The sequence below is a fragment of the Zosterops lateralis genome (genome assembly GCF_965231275.1).
Source record: "Zosterops lateralis genome assembly, chromosome: 16".
NCBI lineage: Eukaryota > Metazoa > Chordata > Aves > Passeriformes > Zosteropidae > Zosterops > Zosterops lateralis.
Window position 1 is genome coordinate 12,235,584 of NC_139776.1, and position 21,603 is coordinate 12,257,186.

General features: G+C 49.9%; 1 protein-coding gene across 2 annotated transcripts in view; it reads left to right on the forward strand.

Moving 5' to 3' along the window:
- Positions 1-9,499: 9,499 nt before the first annotated feature.
- ACSS2 (acyl-CoA synthetase short chain family member 2) overlaps positions 9,500-21,603 on the forward strand; it is a 31,474-nt gene continuing 19,370 nt past the window's right edge. The window contains exons 1-2 of one of the 2 annotated variants that reach the window (XM_083873284.1): positions 9,500-9,808; positions 10,063-10,258. In XM_083873284.1, the coding sequence (XP_083729410.1) occupies positions 9,685-9,808; positions 10,063-10,258 (320 nt within the window). In that variant the 5' untranslated portion in view covers positions 9,500-9,684. The remainder of the gene's footprint in view (positions 9,809-10,062; positions 10,259-21,603) is intronic. The other variant, XM_083873285.1, reaches the window with a different exon arrangement.

Sequence of the window (21,603 nt, forward strand, 5' to 3'; positions counted from 1 at the left end):
CTTCCTGCCCTTGTGCCCCTCAGTTGGACTTGATGATCCCACAGATCATTTCCAACTTTAATGATTCTGTGATTCCCTGGTCACCTGCTGGTCCCAGCCTCCCCTAAGGTTCACTCCATTAAACTCTCCCACCCTGAGGTCCTCCATCACCCACCAAAATCCACCTTCCTTCTTCTGCTCTTCCATCATCCTTCATGTCCCATCCCTTTCATCCCTGCTCGTTGATCCACCATGTTCCATCCCTCTTAACTGTGCTCTTTCATCCGATTCCTCCTTCCCATGTTCCATCATCCACCATACCCTATTGTATTTTCTTTTATGTCCCAACCCTCCTTCCACTGCTCCTCTGTTGTTGATCCATCCCTTGCAGTTATCTACTGTGTTCCATCCTTCCCTGCCACCCTCCTCCAACACCCACCAGGTCCCATCCTTCCTTTCTGTGCTCCTCCATCAGCCACATGTCCTGTCCCTCCTTCCTGTCCTCCTGAGTCCTCCATCATGTCCTATCCTTTCTTGTGCTCCACTGTCACTCACCACCTCCAATCCCTCCCTGTTCTCCCCACACCCTTCACATCCCATCCCTCCTTCCACTCTCCTTCCAGTGTGCTGTCATCAGCTGTGTCCCCTCCCTCCCTGCCATGCTGTGCTCCTCCATTACCCACTATGTCCCCTCCCACCCTCTTGTGCTCCTGCATCCTACACTGCATCCTATCCCTCCTTGTTCTCCTGTTACCCACCACCTCCCATCCCTCCCTCCTGTGCTCTCCACTTCCCACCCTCCAGTCTTCTAGCCACACTTTCACCCCATCCCTCTAACCTGCTCCTTCATTCACCACCTTCTTCTCACGTTTTTTCCTTCTTCACCCTCACTATGCCCCATCCATCCTTGCCTTGCTTTGCCTCCAGCTTTTCCCTTCATATTCACATCAACGTCTCATGGTCTTCTTCAGCTCCACCACTGTCCTCTACATCTTATCATCTGTGTATCCCTGCTTATCCTCCATTAGCTCCTACCTTCACCCCAACCTCCTCCATTCCTCGTCTTCTCCACATTTTCATCCTCTTCTCTCTTCCTATCTCCTCTCTCAACCTCCTTCACTTCTCCATCCCAAAATCCACCCTCACTTCCCACCATCTCACCATCCTTTCAACTGCTGTTGTCATCCAAATTTACCTTCTCCACCTCCACATTTCCAATCCCCTCTTTGTGCTTATCCACTTCCCATCTCCTCATCCATCCTCCTCCACTCCCTCCAGTTCTCTTCTGTCCCCTTAGTGTCTCTCTGTTCCTCCTGTCATCCATGTCCATCTCCTGCTGTTTCCTCATCCCTCCTCTTCATCTCCCCTCTGTCCCTTCCTCCACCACCTGCCATCTAATCTCTCCTTGTTTTCCTCTTCCATTTTGTCCACCTTCTTCATCCTCCACTTCCCACTGTCCTCCATCCTTCCCCATGCCCCTCACCACCCACTATTTGCCTGTCCTTCCTCACCCTCCACTTCCTACCATCTGCCCAGTCATGTCATCCTCCCCAACCTCACTTTTTGCCTTCACTGTCCTTTCCACCACCTTCCATCTCCTTCACCCTCCATCTGATACTTCTTCCTCCATCTCAGTCCTTCCTATGAACCTTCACTTCCCATTGTTCCCCATACTTTTTCCTGCAGTTTCACCTCTTGCCTGTCCCTCTCACACTCAACTTCTGGCTATCTCACCATCCTATTTGCCTCACACAATTTTCCTGTTTCTCCTTATGCTCCTCCACTTCTCCTCATTTTCCTATCCCTCCTTTTAGTGTCCCACCAACCTCTCAGATTTCTCTCTCCAGCCCTCTCTGACCTCCAGCCATCCTTTCTTACCTCACAGCTCCCTCTCTCCTTCATCTCCTACCCCTGTGCTGACTTCCAGTCTTTCCCCAGCCTGACCTCTCCCATTCGTCCCTGCACTCTTTTACTCCCAGCACATCTGACTCCAGCTGCAATTTTCTGCTTCTCTTCCCACTTCTCCTGCCTTATATCCCATCCATTACTGACCCAGGAAAGCCACTTTGGCTCAGCCACCCCAATGCACACAGGAAGGGCCCTTCCTGACATCAGAAAACACTTCTCCCTAGGGCTAGTGCAGCTGGAACTGGTCATGGGGGAAAAGGGGATGACCTCTGCCCTTGGAAGGTTTCAGTAATTCAGCCAGATAAAGTCACCAATGTCCTGACCTAACATTAGCAATAACTAATGTGCAACATGGAGCTTGACTAGATTCCCCTGGATCACTTCAAGCAGTGAAGGATTTCCAAGAGAGGCGAGAAAGGCCAGGAATGGCTTTGAATGCATTGCTTGGGATGCTGCAGGACAGGAAGAACTATATCCCTGCCACTTGCAGCTGCTCCATGGTGCTCAAGCAGACCCATCCACACTGCTCCAGCAGGACCATCCCATGCTCCACAGGGACCATCCCACGCTCACAAGGACCATCCCACTGTGCTCAAGCAGGGCCATCCCATGCTGCCTGAGCAGGACCACACCAGCAGGACTACCCCATGCTGATTGAGCAGGACCATCCCACCCTGGTTGATCAGCAGGACCCCAAAGTGCCCAAGCAGGACCTCTCCAGGCTGTTTGGGCAGGATCATCCCACATAGCTGGAGCAGAACCTTCCCATGTTGCCCAAGGAGGACCACTCCATGTCGCTTGAGCAGGATCACTCCAGGCTGTTCCAGCAGAACTATTCCCAGGCTGCTTGAGTACCATGGGCCATCCCAAAGAGCTCCCAGGCCAATGAGTGATCCTTGAGATGTCCCCTCAGACCCAACAGATCCTTGTTTTCCTCCCCTCAGGCTGGGCCCTGCAGGACCACAGCCATCCCCTTCCAACAGCCTCATGGCTGCAGTAGGGCTCAAGGCTGCTGGCACTGCTGCCAAGGGGAGGCCAGGTGTCCTCTCCATCCCAAGGGAGCACCAAACCCTGCAGGACTTGCATGCAGGGTCTTGCAGAGCATCCCATGTCACTCACGCACAAGGGCCAGCCAGCCTTGCTTCACCCAAAACTCTGCCTTGCCATGTTGGGGGCTCCCAACCATCCCATGGAGGGGACAGGGATATGCCTGAGGGGCTGCAGGGACAGGGACAGTGTCTGTAGGGTGGGGGTGACATTTATAAAGCATTCCTGCCCATATGCCTTCCTGGCTGGTAAATCTAGGGGAGGGTGGAGGGAATTTGCTACCTGTGTTAGGAACTAGCTGAACTTACATGTCTCCCCAAGCTGGATTTCTTATTCCAAATGTTCAAACTGTTGTATATTGTACTGGGATTTTTACATTGAATTATTGTAGAAAACAAAAATTTAAACCAAGTCTGTTAAAAAATAAACATTAAAAATCTCTATGAAAAAAATAAACGTGAGCTTGTCTCCAAGTCCTCTCCTTACAAACGTGCCAGAGCAGGGATGTGTCTCCAGCGGAGACTTTCCAGCGTGAGACCACACCACCCTCTGGTGTCAGCACCGACCTCAGCTCAGCGCTGGCCCTGCTCCAGCCGTGTCCCTTTGCTCCCAGCTCTGCCTGGCTGCCAGTGCATCCTTGCATCTCCTTAAATCCCTCTCAGTCAAAGCACATCCCATCCTGCCCCCAGCACACGGACATCCCCGCATGGCGTGGGGCAGGATATGGCCAAGCCAGAAGGAAGCAAAGCAAGAGCAGAGCTGCTTTGTTGGGTGCTGGCATCACCCTCAAAGCCCCACCATGCACTGGTGCTGCTTCCCAAGCTGCCAGAGTGTGGGATGTGCTCCTGTGTCCACACAGCCTCGCCCTGGGCATGACTGAGCCTGACCCAGAGCTCCAGCTATCCCTCCCTGCTCAATAAAACAGGGACAAAAGAAGGCAGCCACATTTATGGTGTGAAAGGACACGCTCTGAAGCCTGGGGACAGCTCACACAAGGAAGCTGTTTATTCAAACCCAATCTCCTCGCTGTGCTGCTGATGAAGGCGCTGCCTCTCCTGAGCTCGGTTTCCCTTCCTCTGCAGCCCAGGCTTCCAACAAATCTCTTACCGACCTGGCCCCCTCTCCCAGAATGGAAATAGCACCAGCTGGCAGAGCCCAAGTAAACAAATGAGCCGCTGTGAGAGGAGAGAGCATCTTTGTAAGTTAATTGGCCCCATCTAAAAGTCAGACAGACATTTTCCTGTGGATAGATCGCTCAAGAAGCTCAGGCAAACAGCACTAATATGTCTCCTGGGTTTGATTTATAAGCCTGATTGCATTACTAGCTCATCTCCATATAGAATGATTATGAATATATTGTCTGTACTCTGCAGAGGGCTAAATTACCAGACTCTGATATTCATCAGCTACTCCTTGAAGCTTAAAACCCCCTCAAATTCAGATCTCTCTCTCCCAGTGACAGCAGGGGTAGAAAGGAAACAGCTCAGGGTTGCTCCTTGTTTTCAGCACAACCTGGCCTGTTTTAACACCCTGATTAAGCGGGTGGCTGGAGGGAGGGAGCAGCCTGAGCCAAAGGGCTATAGAGCAGGGAAGTGCCAGAACCCAGAGCCAAGTGTATTGGTATTGAGCAGTTACATTTACAAACAAAGGAGCTGATAACTCCCAGCAGGACTGAAGGGCTCTTATCACGGTGCTGATTAAAATTTCCTCTGCAGCCAGCGACGAGGGGGAGTGTCCTCAGTGAGGAGACAGTACAACCCGGTGTTTAACCCTGTTGCTGCTGAGTGCTGATTCATTCAGCACAAGTGAAGGGCTGTCCAGTCTGGCCATGTGCTGAAAATTAGCTCAGAAAGGCCCAGCAGGAAGATCCACAGCCTGGTCACATCCCCTCACTCCATCTCCTGTGCCTCCCACTCCATCTCACCCCTGCTCTGCAGGTCCCAGGAGTTTTTGCTGGTGCCACTTGTGATTCCTTCCAGATCCTTTGTTCTTTTGTTCTGCCCCTCAATTCTGTGCCCTTGCCTGTGGTTAAAGAAATCTTTCCCTCCCCACTTCAGGGTATTCTGATAAAGGCTCCCACTGCCTCTGGCACAGCCATGCAAGGCACAAACTTGTTTTCCTGTGCTAAGTTCACCAAGAGCAAGGTCCATGATAAGAAGATACCTTCTCTGATTAGCATCACTGAGAGCTGCATCACCAAGCTGCTGAATCTGCCTCACCAGGGCCTGGTCCAGGCTGCCCTGCCCAGGAGAAGCTCTGGGAGGAGTAGACAGGCAGTGGGAGAGGAGGTGGCTTGCTGTCCTTCTGCAGACAAGCCCATGAGCCTCAGCCATCACACTGGTGCCTTGGTGTAGCTCAGACACCTCTGTGCCTTCCTGGGCTCCTTCCTCCACTGCTGTGGGGTGCATCCTTCCTGCCTGATACTCTCAGTGATTTGCATGAATGGGGACATGAGTCCTACATTTATTGGCAATAAGGCCAGTCAGAAAACAATGCCTTGTGACCCCATTTGGACCTCCAGGTAAGTCACCTGCTCACCTGGAGCAGTGCTTTGCCCAAATTAGCACAAGTTTCCCATGTGAGGCTGCCTCCTGCTCACCCCACCACGATCAGAAGGTCTAAGATGTACAAACCAGTTCACACTTTCCAGTTTCCTACCCCCACCCCCAGCACCTCCAGGACTGAGATCTTTCATGTCAGGGAAGATGCAGTGAAGGGTCCCACCACAGCTGCTGTACTGCTGTGGGTGCTGCACTAAAGAGGCTGTTTCCAGAGTATCCCAAGTTTCCAGAGTATCCCAAGCAGAGTGTGAGCAAGACACCACATATCTTGGCCAGTATCTTTTTTTTTTTTTTTTTTTTTTTTTTTTTTTGTTTTGTTTTGTTTTTTGTATCCTCTGAGTCACTTCAAGAGTCTTTAATATACATTAATGTATCCACTTCAAGTACTTTTATTCCTTTACAGGAAGAGGGACATAAAGGGCCTATAATGAGCTGATTTTTCAGGACTGGCTGGTGAGTTAGGAGAGCTGGGAGCCAAGCTGGGAGCAAGCCCTGCAGCATCCAGCCCCACCAGCTCCCAGGGCAGGAGCCCAGCTGGATGCAAACTGCCCTGGAGTGGAGGAGCTGGAGCAGCAAAACATGACCACACAGCAGGAGTCCCTTTCCTAGATCCTGTAAAATCACCAAGAGAAGCCTGGACACATCAACAAAGTGTTCAAGGCCAGGTTGGACAGGGCTTGGAACAACCTGGCCTTGTGGAAAGTATCCCTGCACATGGCAAGGAGTTGGAATGAGATGAGCTTTACGTTCCCTTCCAACCCAAATCATTCCGTGATTCTGTGTTTTTTTAGCTGTGAGACATTGAAATGAAAATGTGAGGAGGGCTGTGTTTGTGCCATGGGGGTCTGACTGATGGTACCACCCGTGTGGTTCACAATCCTGTACACAGCAGCTTGGAGAGTTACTGGAAGAGGAGAGAGCTGGGGAAAAGAGAAGGAGGCTATTTCTGCTTTGCAGGTGCTTTCTGAGAGGAGATGCACCCTGTTCCCATCAGGCAGCTTCCTGGGCCACAGCTGTGGACAGCTGCAGCACAAGAACATAACTCCCTGTCTGCAGCAGCCAAAGCTGGACAATGTTGGATGAAGGACAGCTGTGGGGTTCGTGGGACATGGTGCTGCCCCAGCCTCATGGCTCGGAATGTCCTACACACACAGAGGCAACAGTTGCTGGACAGAAATCATGCTGTCACTGAGGCTGGTGGGGAATTTCAGCTGGCCAAATCACTGAAAGCAAAAAGCCAATGAGAATGGAAGCAGAGGGCACCTCCCAGATCTGCAAACCACCTCTTCACTATGGGCTATGGGACACTGTCCTGTGACAAGGAGAGTGACAAAGCCCTTTCCCAGCAATGGGGTGAATGACAGCCCTCTTCCCGGCACTTAGGGGGACAGAGGTTTTGTTACCTGCTGGTAAATGCAAAATCCTTGGATACAGGCTGCTGGAACTGAAGGTTGGCGACTCGTAATAGAAAATTAACGGCTTGAGGTGGTTTGTGAAGGACATTAGAAGTGCTGGGTTTGCCCCACTTCTCAGGAGAGGATCAGCGTGGTCTCCAGCTGGGGTTAAAGGATGTGCCAAGTGTACTCAGAAACTCATGGAGCTGTGCCCAGATCATTGATGCAAGGGAAGTGCTGGAGTGCAATTCCCATAACTCCTGAGGAGCTTCAAAATACACCTGTCTGAGAGCCCAGGCTGCAGAGCCAAATGGACTTCCTCTTAAAAAACTCTCACCTTTTGTAATAGGGAACTTGGATGTACTCATACTGCTGGCTGGTCAAGGGAAATTTCTTGCAGGATTTGGCCATGCTGGTCTACCCACAGAGAAAGCCTGGGTTCAGAAACTGGTGATCCCAGGCTGAAAGTCCCAAAAGGAATAGTCTAAAACTGGGCATCTGGATGGATGGGACTTATGTTGGAGACTTCACCTTCATCCATGTGATAGAGACTGAGACCCTGCACACTGATCTTCCTGTGATTTTTTTTTTTTTAAACAATGAAATAAATAATATGAGGCCACACAGTAGCTTTTCAGGACAGGGATTTTATAGCACGTAGCTGAGGAAGCTTTGTTACACAGGCTGCAGCATGGTGTGAGGGTGGCTGACAGATTTGGGATGTAAATCCTGCTAAACTCATGTTTGAGGTCTGTAAAGAATATCTCTGGAGTGATACTGTCCATAGGACACAGCCCATGGAGGGAGGTATCACCTGAACTACTCTTGGGTTTCACCCTGGAGTAAACCAGCTGTGTCCTCCTAAATGGGGTCACAGAAGAATCTTTGCCCTGAAGCAATGTGGGCAGGCAGCAAACTGACACCAGGGCAGGGAGCTGCAGCACAGCTGTGCCCTTCCAAACTAGGGAACATCCTTAATGCAAAATGCACACCAGCGCTGCTCCTTTTGTCTGTAGAACTTCTGGCCTCTTTGCTGATGAGAACATTGCTTGGAGTGGCAGACAATGCTCACCAGCCCACAGTTTTGTGTCTCCTCCAGGCTACAGCAGGGCAACACTCTCAGGGAGTGCACAAAAGCAGGGAAAACCCAAGGATACCAGAGGAGGCTGTACCTGCTCACTGACACTGTGCCAACTTCAAGTTTATGGACTTTAATCTTTTGAGTGCTCCTTGGCCCTGGCCCAAACCAGCACAAAATTCCCAGGGCAGGTGGCTGCCTGGGCAGAGCAGTGCTTTGCTCCAAGGGGTGCTATTCCCCAGTGGACAAAAGGAATTTGAGGTTTTGGCAGCCTGCCTAAGAAATACCTCCTTGGCAGGCAATGTCATAGGGGCAGGCAATGCTGTTGGGGCAGCTGGGCTAATGCAGGGAATGTTAAGGATTGGGATGACAAGGGACCTGCTGCAGGAGGTACAACAGGTACAACAGTTCCATAGGGAACTCCTGCTCTGAGAACAGACTCTTGGAATCACATTGGTCCTGGGGACACCCCAGCTCCAGCCTCCTGCTCCAATGGGCATGGCTACTATGGGCTTGTCTTCATGAATTCTGTCTGTGTCTAAGGACTGTGACCCTGCTCCTACTCTGGGCTCCTGTTCCAGCATTTGACTACCTTCTTGGTGAAAAAATGCTTAATTTCTTACTACCTCAAAAGATCTGTATAACGTTTTTTGCAGGAGGAAGGTGCTCAGTGAACTACCACAGCTCACTGTGTGAACACAGCTCAGTGGAGGGCAAGTGGAGGGTCATGGATCCAAAGGAAAGATGTTTTCTGCAGGGGGATAAGGCACAGAGTGTGGCCACACCTGCTGGCTTGTGCTGGGGCTGGTGAAGGGGGATCTCACAGACAGTGAGTGCCCTGGGCTGGTCCCTCCGCCCGACAAAGTGGCAGGGCCTGGCACGGAGGGGACACGGCTCCTGCTGACGAGGGAGAGGTGGCTGACAGGGCAGCACTGTTAAACGGGGACACTGCTGGCATGGGGGACAGGGCTGATGGCGGGGGACAGGGGACACCACTAACAGGAAACACCACTGACGGGGCACTGCTGACGGGGGACACCGCTGATGGCAGGGGGACACTACTGATGGCAGGGGGCACCACTGATGGCAGGGGACATTGCTGATAGCAGGGGGACACCGCTGATGGCAGGGGACACCGCTGACAGGGGACACCGCTGACCGCGGGTCGTGGCCGGCAGGGGGGCAGCACTGACAGAAGGCCATGACTGATGATATAGTGTAACACCACTGGTGAGGGACACACCGCTGACAGGGGGGACATGGAGGGCAGGGTACATGGCTGCAGGGTGACCTGGCTGGTAGGGGTCACCACAGACACCGGGGACACCGCTAACACAGGGGACACGGCTGACAGACAGGGGACACGGCTGACAGACAGGGCGCCGCCACTGACACGGGACAGCGCTAGAACAAGGACACGGCTGACAGGGGGACACCGCTGACAGATGGGACAAGGCAAACAAGGGGACACCACTGACACAGGCACACTGCTGTGAGGGGGACATCACCGACACGGGGACAGCAGAGACACAACACCAACCCGGGCCGCCCCGCCCGCGGGCGTGGGCCCGCTGGAACATGGCCGCCGGCCGCTCCGCCGTGAGGGCGGGCCGTGCCCGCCGTGCCCGCCCCCGCCTGGCGCGGCGGAGGGAGCGGAGCGGAGGGAGCGGGGCTGGATAGGGCGGCCCCCGCCCGCGCACAGTGCCGGGGCCTCGCCATGGTGCTGCCGGGGGAGCAGGCCCGGCTCTACCGCCCGCGGCCCGAGCTGCTGCCCGGGGCCCACGTCCCCTCGCTGCCGCACTACCAGCGCCTGTACCAGCGCTCCCTGGAGGAGCCGCACGGTGAGCGGGGCGGGCGCGGCGGGGCGGCGGCTCCCGGGCCCGCCGGGGGTGCCCGCGGCGCTGTGGGGGGCGCGGGGAGCCCTCGGCCGAGCCCCGGGTCTGGGGTGCCCGGGGTGCCCCTCCTGGCCCCGCGGCTGTCACCTGCCCTGTCCCCGTTCCCCTCATCCCCTTGCCCTCATCCCTGTTTCGCCCATCCCCGTTCCCCTCATCCCCGTTTCCCGCTCACGGGGCTCCGGCGCCCGTTACCTTTGCAGAATTTTGGGGGGACATCGCTAAAGAGTTCTACTGGAAGCGTCAGCACACGGGACCCTTCCTGAAGTACAACTTCGATGTGACCAAGGGGAAGATCTTCATCGAGTGGATGAAAGGAGCGACCACCAACATCTGCTACAACCTCCTGGACAGAAATGTCAATGAGAAGAAGCTCGGGGACAAAGTTGCTTTTTACTGGTCAGTTTCTATTTTTATTGTGGTAGAGGAGATGCGTAAATAGCAGCCTAAAGTGTACAAACAGTGCCAGTTTCTATTGAGGTGAATGAAAACATAAAACCTGAGAGGGGGCTGATCCTCAGATGGGTTCAGCGTGTGTTTGCTTGCAGTGTCCTTGGGAAGAGCTGTGCCGGGAAGCTCCTCTGCCCTTCTCGGGAAGCTTCTCTGCCCTTCCTGGGATGCCCTGAAGTGCCCGGCATAGCAGTGGGGAGCTCCCCCTGCTCTGCAGTTGTACCTGCTGGGAGCTCCGAGCGGTCAGACAGGAGTGAGGCAGGTGCCACAACTCCCCGGTGAAGGAGGTAGATGTGGACAGAGGCACAGGATGAGGAGCAGCCAACATCCGACAGCTAAAAGCTAATAAGCTCCATTATCTCCCGTTTATGTTTTGTGGGTCTGGCAGGTTTCCACTCCTGTGGTAGAAAGGTTCTCTTAATACCTGAGTTTATTATGTGGATTCCTTGCACTCGAGAGTGAGGTGCTTTCAGAAAGACTGGCTTCTCTGCCTTTGGGAAGAAAAGTTTCTTCTAACCCTATTTGAACTATGTTTCTGGTGTTGTTTTTTTTGTTTTTTTTTTTTTTTTTTTTTTTTTTTTTTTTTTTTTTTTTTTTTTTTTTTTTTTTTTTTTTTTTTTTTTTTTTTTTGTTTTTTTTTTTGGTTTTTTTTTGGTTTTTTTTTTTGTTTTTTGTTTTTTTTACTGGAGTAGTTACTAGTGTTAAAATCCATGTAAAACTTAATTTTTGTGTTTATGCAAAGTACGTTTCACTTGTCATGTCCAAGCTCCAGAAGTAATGTGCTCCTGCTGAACTAACTGAGCTGGCAGCACAGCTGTGTCCTCAGACAGAGCTCTGCCTGGCTTTCCTGTGCATCTTGCTGTTTCCCTTGAGCTTGTATTCATGTAGCCTGGCTATGACTGTGTGTGGCAGGGCAGAAGCACAATTAAATGTACCCCCATGGTGTTAGGCATGCAGTAACTCGTGGGGATATGGTGAGTCCCTTGAGCAGAGCAGATGGAGAAATCTTACTGTCATTGCAATAAAAATATCGGATGCTCCACGTGATTTATAGTGCAGCTGAAGGTCCCCCTGGGTCACCTGGTGTAAAGTTGACTGGGGAGTCACTCTGCTGCTGAAAGGAACATGGTTATACCAGTGTGGCTCTGGCTGTGGCTGTAAAATTGGCTTCACAGAGTTACTAGTTTCTATCCATAGCCCTTCTGCTTCAGTGAAAAAATTACACACACTAGTTGATAATCATATTGATAAGGCACAGGTGAAATGCTAGAAAGTGTTTACTTCCCTGCTAGTTAAATAGGTTCTCTATCTCACTCTGATGTAAAATGACTGCAACTTCTGGATGAAAACCTCCTTTGTAAACCCTGCAGGTGAAGGTGTGCCAGCAGTCAGAACCATTTGGCAGCCAGTGCTGGGGTTTGTTGAGGGACTGGGTTCTTCCTGCACGTAAATCTTGGTGTGACAGTGAGGCAGCCACCCACAGTTTTAATTTGGGCTTGGTGAAGGTTTTTCTTGTTGGTTTTTCTGGCAGCCTTTGTGGGGGTATTTGTGATGCTGAGAAAAGCTTGGGGCGGATATGAAGACAGTGGGTGGCTGTCAGTCGTGGTGTTCACAGTGCTAAAAGATAACATCTCTCTTCCTCCTTAGAGAGTTTCCCCTGACTGTTTTGGGATAAACTCTCATAACATGGCTCTGTCACAGGTGACCAGGCACTGTAGTGTGCAGCTGTCAGCTAGGAATGCCAGTGGGAGTGATGGAAGACACACTGTGACAGACCTGTGGCACTGAGGACTTAGGGCTGAGGTTTGCAACTCATAAAATTAACTCCTCTCTGGGCACGTGTTTTTCTTCAAAACAAACCAATAATTAATTGCTCTCATCTTGTCCTCTCACATCTTGTGTTTAACACTCTGGAATGAACCTGACTCCCTAAAACACTTGAGACTTGTCACATTGTATGAAAGGTCAAAAAAGAAATTAAAGCCTCTGAAAGGTGAAGAGGCTTTTTTTATTTTTAAACACCTGAGCCACTAGATTGTGTCTAAGAAAGTCTGTAGCCTGCTAGATGGGAAAGGTGCTGAACTTCCACCAAGGTTTGGTTGACTGCCCAGCTCTGAAAAGATACAGGACCATGGTCTTTGCTTTCAGAGAGAAGGAAATTAGAGAAAAGTTGACCAATATTTTGAGGCATTGCTGAGTCTCTGAGAAGCAACATGTCCTTACAAAACTCAGAACTGCTGGCTGTGGCTGTCTCCAGTCTTGCATGGATGGGAAGGAGCGAGCAGCTCGTCTGGGTTTGTTAGGGCCAAGCTGCACTAAAGGTTCCTGCACCAGCAGCAGTCCAGCACTGCCCAGATTGGCTCCACTCAGAGGGTATAATCCCAAGCCACATGGAATTGTATTTTCAGCACAAAGGGCAGTACTTGGGATTGCCTAATGCTGCACAACTTGTACATAGGTGACGTTTGCTGTCGTGGTGATGTCCTCACGGTGCTGTTAGGGCTGTGTAGTTCAAAATTACCATCCTGAGTGTGTAGGAAACATGGATTTGTCCCTGTTTCCTGCTTCGCTAGGACATCTCAGGCTGCTTGTGACCGTTACAAATATTTCTGGTTTCACTGCTTCTGATTCCTCTTTCTCTGCTTGGTATTGCTGATGTAGCCTAAAAAACAGAACAGAAGCTCCAGGAAATGCTTCTGATAAACTGTTGCTCTCAGAAGTTGAATCTCTTTCAAAATGATGTGTAAGGGCTGAGATCAGTAACAGTGGTTGCTGTGCAGGTGGGTGGGTACCTGTGGTAACTCTTGTGGGTTTTGCAGGGGAAACAGACTGGACCAGCTGCTGGGACATTAAGGGGCCTTGCAGCAGTGCTGAGGACTTTGTGAGGGGTGGTTAATTAGGGCAGGAGCACTGTATTCCCTCACCCTGCTGTAGACATGCCTAAGTCACTTGGACAGCCCTTATTTCTGTGCTGAAGTGTTTGTTAATAATCTCATATAAACTTCAGCCTGGGCAGCCTGTGGAGATAAAAATATAACCATGTGGGAATTAAGAAAACCCCACAACCTATTGCAAAACTCTCTAATTAGACCCTGGGGCGTGAAAGTATTTGCATGAGGCCTGTTCTGTGTGTAAGCTGTGCCTCTGTTTCTCAAACCAGTTACCCCAGCTGAGTGCTGGTGGTGCCTGGTAAGACAGGGACAGGAGCAGGAGGTAAAGCTTTGTTTTTAGAGCCCCTGTAGCAGGTGCTCCTGGCTTTTGCCATCTCTGGGAGACTGTATTCATTTTCTGAATATAATAATACACATCTAGAAAGGAGCAATAAAGATAGTGAAGGCTGCCAGAGCTTATTGGAACTTTGTTTAACAAAATAATGAGTGCCTATGGTTCCTCTTCCAGGCCTAGAACAAACAAGACATGCAAATATAAGCTTTGAAGGTGTGGTTTGTTTGGTTTGGGTTTCTTTATATGATTTGACTTTAGAATGTAATTATGGATTTAGGACCTCGTAGCCTTGAGGTTTCTTCCAATAAAACTTTATTTAAGAAAAAAATGAACAACTATAAGAGCATGTTTAAAAAAAATAAAAGATAACAAACCAGCCTCACACATCCGTCATATGCAGAGATGCTGTGGCAGAGGATGCTGTTAACATCCAGCCTTTCCAAGTGCTTAATTGGAGCCAGCTTCTACATGATACAGTTGGCTCTGCTGCTCCCACTGACTTCAGGACTTTGGAGCATCCTGTGTCAAAATGACCATTCAATTCTTTGGTAACTTCCTGGATGACTTTATCCTTCCAGTGATGCAGCCTCTTTCAGTGCTCTTCTGGTGATGAGAGCACATCCCTAAATCACAGTTTGTTTGAAGAACAAAATTCACCCCGGGAAGGTTCCTTTTACCGACCCACATTAGCAGGTGTGTGCATGGTTTGGTTGATGCCCACAGCACCACCCAGCTCAGCACAGCTCCTTTCCTGATGGGGATTCTCTGTGGGAAAAGGGATGGCCCCCTCAGCCCTTTCTGAGGCACCTCCCCAGCAATCCGTGTCATCTCCCTGTTGTATGTGCAGCGGGATAGATTACTGGTTTTGGCAGATACTAATTATTTTGGAAGCACTGCTGAACAGCACAAGGCTCTGCTTCTGGAAGTCAGGCACATTATGTGCACCTAAAATAGGTAATGAATTACATGGAATGTATTAGTGTTTTATGAAGTTGTAAATCTTGTACCTTCTTCAAGGGCAATGACAGTTGTAGATTCCATCATAGAAAGTGTAGCTCTTTTCTGGTGGGCTTTGTGAAATCTGCCAGTGTGGGAGAAGGTGACAAAACTAGGAGCTTCAGACAGCATTTGTCATTCCTCCACAGGGGAATATCCCTGCATCATGGGGATGACTGAGCTGCGTGGGGGGAGCATCAATAGCAACATGGTATTAAAACAGGGACTACAGGGAGTAGTGTAGTAGCTCAGGCATGTCCAAGTCATGTGCTTTCCTGGCTTCTTGGAATTTTTCCTCTCCCAGTTCTGGGCAGTCACCAAGCAGTGTGGTTAGTGCTGTGTGGTAGTGCATGCAGCCACTGTGTTTGGGCACTCATCTATTGAGTACAGGCCGGGACAGGAGGCACCCATAGCTTCTCCTCAGGTGTAACTGAGTCCTCCCTGACTTTTCTCCATAGGTGGATGGAGTCTCTAGCTTTGGCTGTGGGCTGTTTGGAGCAAGGTCATGGTGGGTTTAAAATTAACTGATTTCATGTAACTGCTCTGAATTCCCTGCTGAGGTTGCAGATAAGATACAAAGATGCTGCTGCTCCAGGGCAGCATGGTGATGCCTGCTTAAAGGGTTTGAGGTTGTCAGTTTGGCCTGAGGGGCTGGAAAAAACAGGGATCATGGTCTAAAACTTATTACCAAGGGCTCTGTGTGTGTGTGTGCTGAGATGGATTTTTCTCCTGTCATGTCTTGAGGTTCTTCTGCCCCAAGTGTTTCTGTTGTACTCCTGTGCTGTATCCTCCATCCTGTTCACTACTAGTGAAATCTCCAAGGTAGTTCCCAGGTGAGCAGTTGTGCCAAAGGGATGAAATAAATATCTGAGAACGGCAAACTCTCCTTCAGGCATATGTAGGGTGTGCTTTCCTGGATGCTGTGAGTCAGCAGATTGAACACGGTGGTATTCATGCACTTGGTGTGCTCAGAGTCACTGGAAGTTGTTATTCCATTCCAAGGACTGACTTGAAAGCAGAACTTGACTCATCCCTGTCAGGTACACTTGCTGGTTTACTGGGAAGGGTGATTAGTTTGATGTTTTGGAGATCTCAAGCCGCATTCCTGCTCTGCAGAGCCTCTTTCATCCCAGGATGCCAGGCAGGGCAGGAGCAGGGAGCTGGCAAGTGCTCTCTCTGCTCTGCAGCATGAGGAAGGAGAGGGACAGGTATTAAAGGTTGGTGACTCCTTGGTTACCTGGTGCCTGTGGTCTCCTGTGGTTTTGCCCATTCAGAAGCACCCTTGGACTTGTGCCTCCACATTATTGAAGATTTTCTCTGGGAGTAGTTTTTACTGAGCTCAAATAACACGTAATCTTGCTCCTGGAGACAGAGTGGGATTTTTCTTCTCTGTTAAGTCAAATCTGTTAAGAGGGAAGGCACTCTGGTAGCACTTGGGTTGTTGCTCTGTGGCAGAGCAGTGAGGACAGGGGTTATTTAGACCTCTCCTGCCTGGCAGAGCAGCTCAGCTGCCTTAAATCAGGGGAGCAGCTTTTATTTGAGTTTTGTTGGAACTGTTTGTTTCCAGCCTTTGCTCAGAAACCTTTGGTAGCTGCTACTGGCAGGGATACAGCATCCATCCCTATAAATACAAGGGAATATCCAGGAAGTATTGGACCAGGTAAACAAGTGGGATGTCTGTAAGTGCCCAGGATTAGATGGCATGTGCCCCAGATAGGGGCAGGAAATTGAATGGGGAATTGCAGAGCTCCTGGCCAGAGTACACTGGTGGTATTTGCAAAAGGCTGCGGTGCCAAGGGCTGGGAGGTTGCCAGTGCCCCTTTGCCCAGAGAGGGCAATGGAGAGGGTCCTGGGAACCAGTAAAAATGATTTGTGTCCCCAGGGGTGCAGTGGAGCTGGGAGGGGTGGTGAAGCTGCTGGCAGAGCTGCCGGAGCACGAGGCCGGTGGCACTGAGCCCACAGAGATGGCTCTTTTCAGACCACCTTTGGGAGATTTCTCACAGAAAGTTGTTCAAGGAAGTGATTCAAGTGTGCCTAGAGGAGCAGTGTTTTATGGAGCTGGTTTAGCCTTGGCCTTTGCTTCCTCACTTTCAGTGGACACTTTTCAGGGTCATCAGCAGGACTGCCAAGGGCAATATTGAAACAGAACTGCTGATGGTGACCAGGCTCACCTGCTCCAGAAACAGCATCTCCTGCTGCTGTTGCTCCTGGAGCACAAACATCAGCCATGGTTCTGACCCAGCATGGTACTTTGGTTTATCTAAGAGGCTCTTGGCTGAGCTACCGTGAGCACAAGTGCAATGCTGCTGTGTAAATGACACCAGTGACAGTTTTTATGTTCTTATTTGGTACTTTTTCATCATCCTCCTCATTGCTCTGATAGCTCTCTAGATTTAGCACAAGGGATTTAACAACTGTTTATAAATTTCTGCTTACACCCCTACCTGAAAATGTTGGTTTATACCCTGTGCAGTGCTGCCTTTCTGCATGGTTCTGAGGGTGTGGTTGTTACAATAACTACCTGGGGCAGTGTGGGAGGTGGGTGTGCACAGACATGGGCGTCTGGATTTTCTCATGTCTGTGAAACTCTTGTCTTGTTCTGCTGGCAGCTATTGCAGGCACCTGGATATGTTTTAAGAATACTCAATTGCCTTAGGGAGAGGCACCATGGTTGTGCAGTGATGGCATATTGCAAATATTGGCTGGAGATTTGAAACTTGGGGTGGATAAATGGAGCTCATGGAGAGAGAGGATGGTGAACTTCTGTGTGGATTCAGGACACGGAAGATCAGAGCCTTCATTTTGCTCATTGGACTAGAAAACCTGATTATTTTAGCTGTGTGAATGGCTTGTGTGTTCTCACTTGGCACCCTGGTGTGAATGGAGCAGCAGTGGACAAGGACTCCAGCTACACGTGGGTGAGACTTGCTCCAAGTAGGGGACAAAGTGCTCAGGCTTTGCCAAAAGAGGTGTGAGTGGGTGCTCGATGGAAGCGTGGCATTTTTCTGGTGGGTTGCTGCACTTGCTGTGCCTGGTGGACTCTGGATGCCCAGAGCTCTTGGGCTGAGGTGTCAATGGCCAGTGGTTTCACAAGAGCTCTCACCTCCCCCCTTTTGGTGCAGGGTTTCAGTTCTCTGTTTGCATTTCTGCACATCACTTGGAAATGTCGAAATGAGGTGCGGTAGGAAATCGTGAGCCCTGGCAGTTTGCCATTAATTCATTTTCATAGATGTCACCTCCCTTCTTCAGGGGAATTCCTCAAGGAAGTTGGAGGCCTTCCTGGTTGCTTTGTCACACCTGGCTACCTCATAGTGCCCAGAGCAGCTGTGGCTGTCCCATCCCTGGGAATGGTCAAGGCCAGGTTGGACGGAGCTTGTAGCAACCTGGTCTAGTGGAAAGTGTCCCTGCCCATGGAACTAGATTGTCTTAAGGTCTCTTCCAACCCACACCATTTGTTTTATGATTCACTCAGTGATAGTGAAGCATGTTTTCCACTCCTGTTGCCACTGACCATCTTCTAAGAGATGTTCCCTAAATGACATTCCAGCAGGTGTCACCTGGCCTTCACCTCTGGAGGTTTATGATGCATGAAATTGAAATGTCCATCAAAAATCTGATTAAAAGCCTAATTTCCTGCCATGCCCTTTATGGATGTTGTTTGAGCTTCCATTGAAATTGCCTTGCCTGGCTTTCTGTGTTTCTAGAAGCTCTCCAAAATTTGGCAGAATGCTGCTGCCAGAGACGCAGCTATTTCCCAAAATGGGGCATTTCCCAGCTGCAGGCAGCTCGTTGATTATTTTACTTACAGAAGCTTCATCCAGGGTCTGTTCAACAGCCCAACTGTAAATTGTTTGAACAAACAATCAGCTGTTTTTTACTGAGTATAAGCCCTGCTCCCACTGGACTGGTAAAAATAGTCCGTGCTCCTTTGAAAACCTCACTGATGGTAAACATCTAAAATGTTTCCTCTCATGTCAAGCTGGCACAGTCTTCTGCAGCATTCAGTGGGTTTGGCTGCTGGGGCTACAAGTGCTGGCTGAGAGCAGCCAAACTCTGTGACGTGCTGGGTGAGTCTTGCCTGTGACCTCTGTTGCAACACTGTATGAATATTTTGTTTTTAAAAAAAGTAATTAAAATTTGCTTTTAAAAACCTCTCCCCTAAATAAAATATGCAAAAAGCTCTCTCTCTGGTTGTTCTCTCATGTTCTAAAGTACTTCAGAAAGTAAGAGTTAGAGTTGGTGCTTTTCCTCTTGACTTGGTGGTTACTCAGTATCAAGCAAGTAGGAAAATCGTGAAGCCACAGAGAGCAAATTCTCCTTGCTGAGCCCGTCAGCACAGAGTGGCTGCTGACACCGTCACCAGGGTATTTACATGTGGTCTGTATGACTCGTAAAATGACTTATCTTGTCAAATGTGCCAGGGTGAGGGTACATTTCCCTTGAGGGGGGATTTGCTGGCTGGTGTCGATCCTATATTCCCTCAAACTGTTCCCCTGGAGTGTTGTGGCTCTCAGGTGTGAGCACAGTGTACAAATCCCATGGCACTGAGTTCACTTGCCCATGTTGGCTGATGAACCAGCAGCTGTGGGAGCTGTTGATCCTTTAGGGATGTCTGAGCATCCCACTGCCTTAAGAAGAGGGCTTGAAGTAGATTTTAGGGCATGGCCTGGTGTGAGTGGGGTAACTGGAGGGAATTTTGGTAGGTTGATAAATAAAGACTGGTTTTGGAGCGGTGTCCACCTCCAGCTGGGCTCTGTGGTGTAAGATCGCTCAGGGTATGGCAGAGTTGTTGGGCTGCATAAGATAAATATTATTTCTTTAGATGCCTCTGGTGTTTGTTCAGCTTCTGAAAGGCTGCAGATACAAAGAGTAGCTGGGAATGTATTTAATGAGAAGGAGGGACAGAAAGATGGATGTGGTTTTCCTATGAGACAGTGACAACTATGCAGGGTGTTGGCTGTTTGCTCTGTAGGCCGAGTGTCCATATAGCTGTTTCTAAAGGTGAGTAGAGGATTGATTCCTTGATCAAAGAACCAATGGTGATCCAGTGTCCCTGTAGAAATAAGCTCCATTTTGACTGTTCTGTAAAATACAAAGTATTTGTATTGGAGTCAGTCGGGCTGGAGGGGATGGGCCTGGACACAGAACATTGTGCCTTGCAGAGCACAGGGCTCCTGCTTTCACACAGCTGCTTTGGGTTTCTTAACAGCAACAGGAGCCCATTCATGCTAGATACATCAACTTTAAGTTGGGATGGTTTGGCTCAGAGATGGATTTGGGAGCAGAGCTTTGTTAGGCCCTACCTAAGTGTATGGGGGACACCTGAGGGGAAAACTGATGGATGGTTTTAATGCAGTTGTCAGAGTCAACTGTGTGGATTTAGGAAGTGATGGTATTAAACTGGTAAGATTCTTCTTTTCCCTGGGCTTTCTGTTCCCAGGTTTTCTCAATGATGTTCTCTCAGTGCTGCCAAATATCTCTGAGCACACTGGGAAAACCTTTTCCCCAGCCCCTCCCAAGCTGAGCTCTGTGATTACACAACTTCTTCTTTTTTGGTCCGTGTTGTGATGCAAGGGGACGTAAGCGTGGTGATGGTGGGGTTGAGCTTTCTGGTAAACCTGTTGCTGAGGAAACCTCAGTCTTCCCAGAACTCCTTTGGGAATTTTACATTACTGTGGTGGGAGGTGATGACATTCAGCATGGTCAGGGTTGGGCAGTCTGCCCCGTTATTATGAAATGTTCTCATGGAGGTTTTTTGCAGACTTGCTGCAGACCCATCTGTTTGTGCATTTAGGAGCATTTCCATATTGAACAATCCGTGCAAATACCAGATTATTTTTTTTTTCTGATGAAAGGGTGTCTTTTTCTGATTATCTTGCACAGCTGCTCTCCCCAAATTTCATATTTCAATGTAATCTATTTTCTTCAAAAACAGATTTAAAAGGCTGTCTTTACTTGTGTGCCGTTCCTCTCTCCAATGGCATAAGCAAGGCTGTGGCATAGGGAGAAATCCTATTTTTTTTCAATTTTAGCTGCTGTTATTCCTGAGAAACCAAGGTGTGTGCAGGCAGACCCTTTTCAGGCAGCAGTTTTTGGGGCTGTCCTAAGAACAGGCGAGGCCAGGTTGTGGCAGGAGGTGTGTGAGCAGCTGACACCACGGTGGCCGAGCACGCCCGGGGCTCTCGCTGCCCATGCGGCTCACACATGAGCACATTCCCCACATGGCAGGAGCCTGCCTGGCCCAGCTCTGCCTGGCATTTTGGCTGCTCTAATTCTGGATGTGGAACGGATCAGGGATCCAGGAGCCCTCCTGGCCACCCCCCGTGACCTTGCACGTGAAGAGCTGTCACCACAGCAGGAGAATTCCTTCCTTTACCTTGTACCCTGCTCTGGGGACAGGCTGCTGGTGAAGCAGGAGCTGGAGATCTCTCATGCTGCATTTGGTTCCATGTTTAGGAGGGATTTTGGGCTCTGAGCATGTTTTAGTTTAGATAGCAGCAGAGATGTTCTAGGGTAGACATTCCCACAGTCCCCATCTCTGCTCTGCTGGAGTTACAGAATCACAGAATTAACTTGTCTGGAAAAGATCTTTGAGATCATTGAGTCACTCTGTGGTTCCCCACTGTGCACATTGTTCCTGTGACATGGCATCATCTGGTAAAGGCTTCTTTCCCTCTTACAAGACCTTTTCCAAACTGGGAATCCATGTTTTCTTAAGGGTGAGTTCCAGAAGGTAAAATGCATAGCCTTTGTCCTGCATTAAGGAAAATTGCTCTGTGGGCTGCCATCACATCTCTGCCAGTCAGAAAATGAGACCTGGTAGCTTTGAGATGGTTTGCTGTGCTCTGAAAATTTACCTTTCGAGTGCCCCCTGCACCTGTGCTTGGTAACTTTGGGTTACTGCTTTTACTTAATCACAGGATGGTTTGCGTTGGGAGGGACATTAAAGCTCATCTCATTCCAGCCCCCTGCCATGGGCAGGGACACCTTCCACTGTCCCAGGTTGCTCCAAGCCCCCTCCAACCTGGCTTTGGACACTCCCAGGGATGGGGCAGCCACAGCTGCTCTGGGCA